At 64.1% G+C, this 1,466-nt stretch overlaps 1 protein-coding gene across 1 annotated transcript in view; it reads right to left on the bottom strand.

Annotated features, from left to right (window-relative positions):
* Positions 1–903: 903 nt before the first annotated feature.
* The window catches only part of LOC106146568, an 8,186-nt gene continuing 7,623 nt past the window's right edge, over positions 904–1,466 (bottom strand). Inside the window, exon 5 of the mRNA XM_013504021.1 lies at positions 904–1,288. Within this exon, the coding sequence (XP_013359475.1) occupies positions 1,032–1,288 (257 nt within the window). The 3' untranslated portion in view covers positions 904–1,031. The remainder of the gene's footprint in view (positions 1,289–1,466) is intronic.

Here is a 1,466-nt window from a genome sequence, read left to right as displayed (position 1 = left end):
GCTCCTGAGCAAGCCCTATCTAAGACTAGTCACACCTCTTGGACTTAAGGTCTAAGGCCAATCAATTTCATTTTGGCATAATTAAAAGGGGGGGGGGCTCCTTCACTTGTAACCAAAATTCTACCAATACAAAGAGTCATACTTGGGCCTGTCCCTACCCCATCCTTACCCTCCAATGAAACTGTCTCCTCAGAGGCCCATCACTCAAACCAGCTCACCAAACAGACACCTGGCCATCCACCCCCTGGGCCCTGCGGGCCTTCGTGCCGCGAGGAAGAAGTCCCGGATGTGGTTAGAATAAGCAGGGTGGCAAACGTCAGCCGTACCCAAGCCAGCTCTGAACCCCCGGGTCACGCTGCACCCTGGCGCGATGGTGCCCGGACCCAGCGTGACCCAAGGCTGGCGTTCAGTAGATCGCAGGGGAGGGTTCCTGCCCGGCTGCTTGAGTTCGAACGATGAGCTACAAGAAAGAGGAGACCACGACTCCAGCGGTGGATTTGTGTTTTTAAACCGGCCCCCTCCCCGGGGTGATTTGCCCCTTGGTAAAGCCCTCCTGAGGCCCTCCCTTCTCACCGCGCCCTCTGCCTCTGCCGCCCGCCACACGCCCACCCCAAACAAGCCCTGCTCCTTCCCGAGCGGCTGGAGGCCTGCGGCTGACTCAGAGCCTCATTCTCCGCATTCTTGCCTCACTGGCCGGCCCGGCCCTTCCTGTGGTCAGCCCCTCCTCTGTCCTGGGTGCCACCCGGGCTGTTCCCACGGCCGGCGGAGGGGTGCCACTCTCTGGGTGGGCCGAGGCGGCGTGGTGGCCGCTCAGCTCCTGGGGCCTTCGGGGACGGCCGCAGGGCTGGGTTCTCCCCCCGGGTGAGCAGCTCCTCGGCTGTGTCTGGCCCCGGCAGGGGTGCGCACAGCCCCAGGACCGACGCCTGAGCGCGCTTTGGCACCTGGCGCCGGGCAGGTGGGCCGGGGGTGTCCGCTCCCTTCTCCGCTCTCGCCCGGCCCCTGCCAGGAGCCGGTTCTTTCCTCTCCCGGCCTCAGTGGAGCCGTCCCAGGACCCAGCCACGCGGCCCTCGCACCTCGGCTGGAAAACGCGAGGAAGCCGGACAGGAGCGGCCAGGTCCACGCACCAGCGCGCCTCTTCCGATCGGCCGCATCGCAGGTGCCGCGTCGCCGGGAGAGCGGGCCCCCGAGCCGGGCCGGGGACCTGCGCGGGGCTGGCGGAGGAGAAGACAGTCTAATAGACGCTGCCTCGCAGGAGGGCAGATCTTTGCAAGTGGAGGCCGTGTTCTCCCTATAGTGAAAGGAACACTGTTATGATCCCGAGGCTGGGGATGGGCTCCAGAGGGACACTGCTTTAAAACAAATAAAAAATAAAGGGACTTGGGAAAGAGTTTGGGGCTCCTGGAAGAGCTCTGGGAGCTGAGCCGGGCGTGGTGGCGCACGCCTGTAATCCCAGCACTTGGGAGGCT

The sequence above is a fragment of the Chinchilla lanigera genome, unplaced genomic scaffold, assembly GCF_000276665.1.
Source record: "Chinchilla lanigera isolate Chin_1 unplaced genomic scaffold, ChiLan1.0 scaffold00084, whole genome shotgun sequence".
Taxonomy (NCBI): Eukaryota; Metazoa; Chordata; class Mammalia; order Rodentia; family Chinchillidae; genus Chinchilla; species Chinchilla lanigera.
The sequence above is the reverse complement of the archived record's forward strand: the minus strand, read 5'-3'. Positions and strand labels throughout refer to the sequence as shown.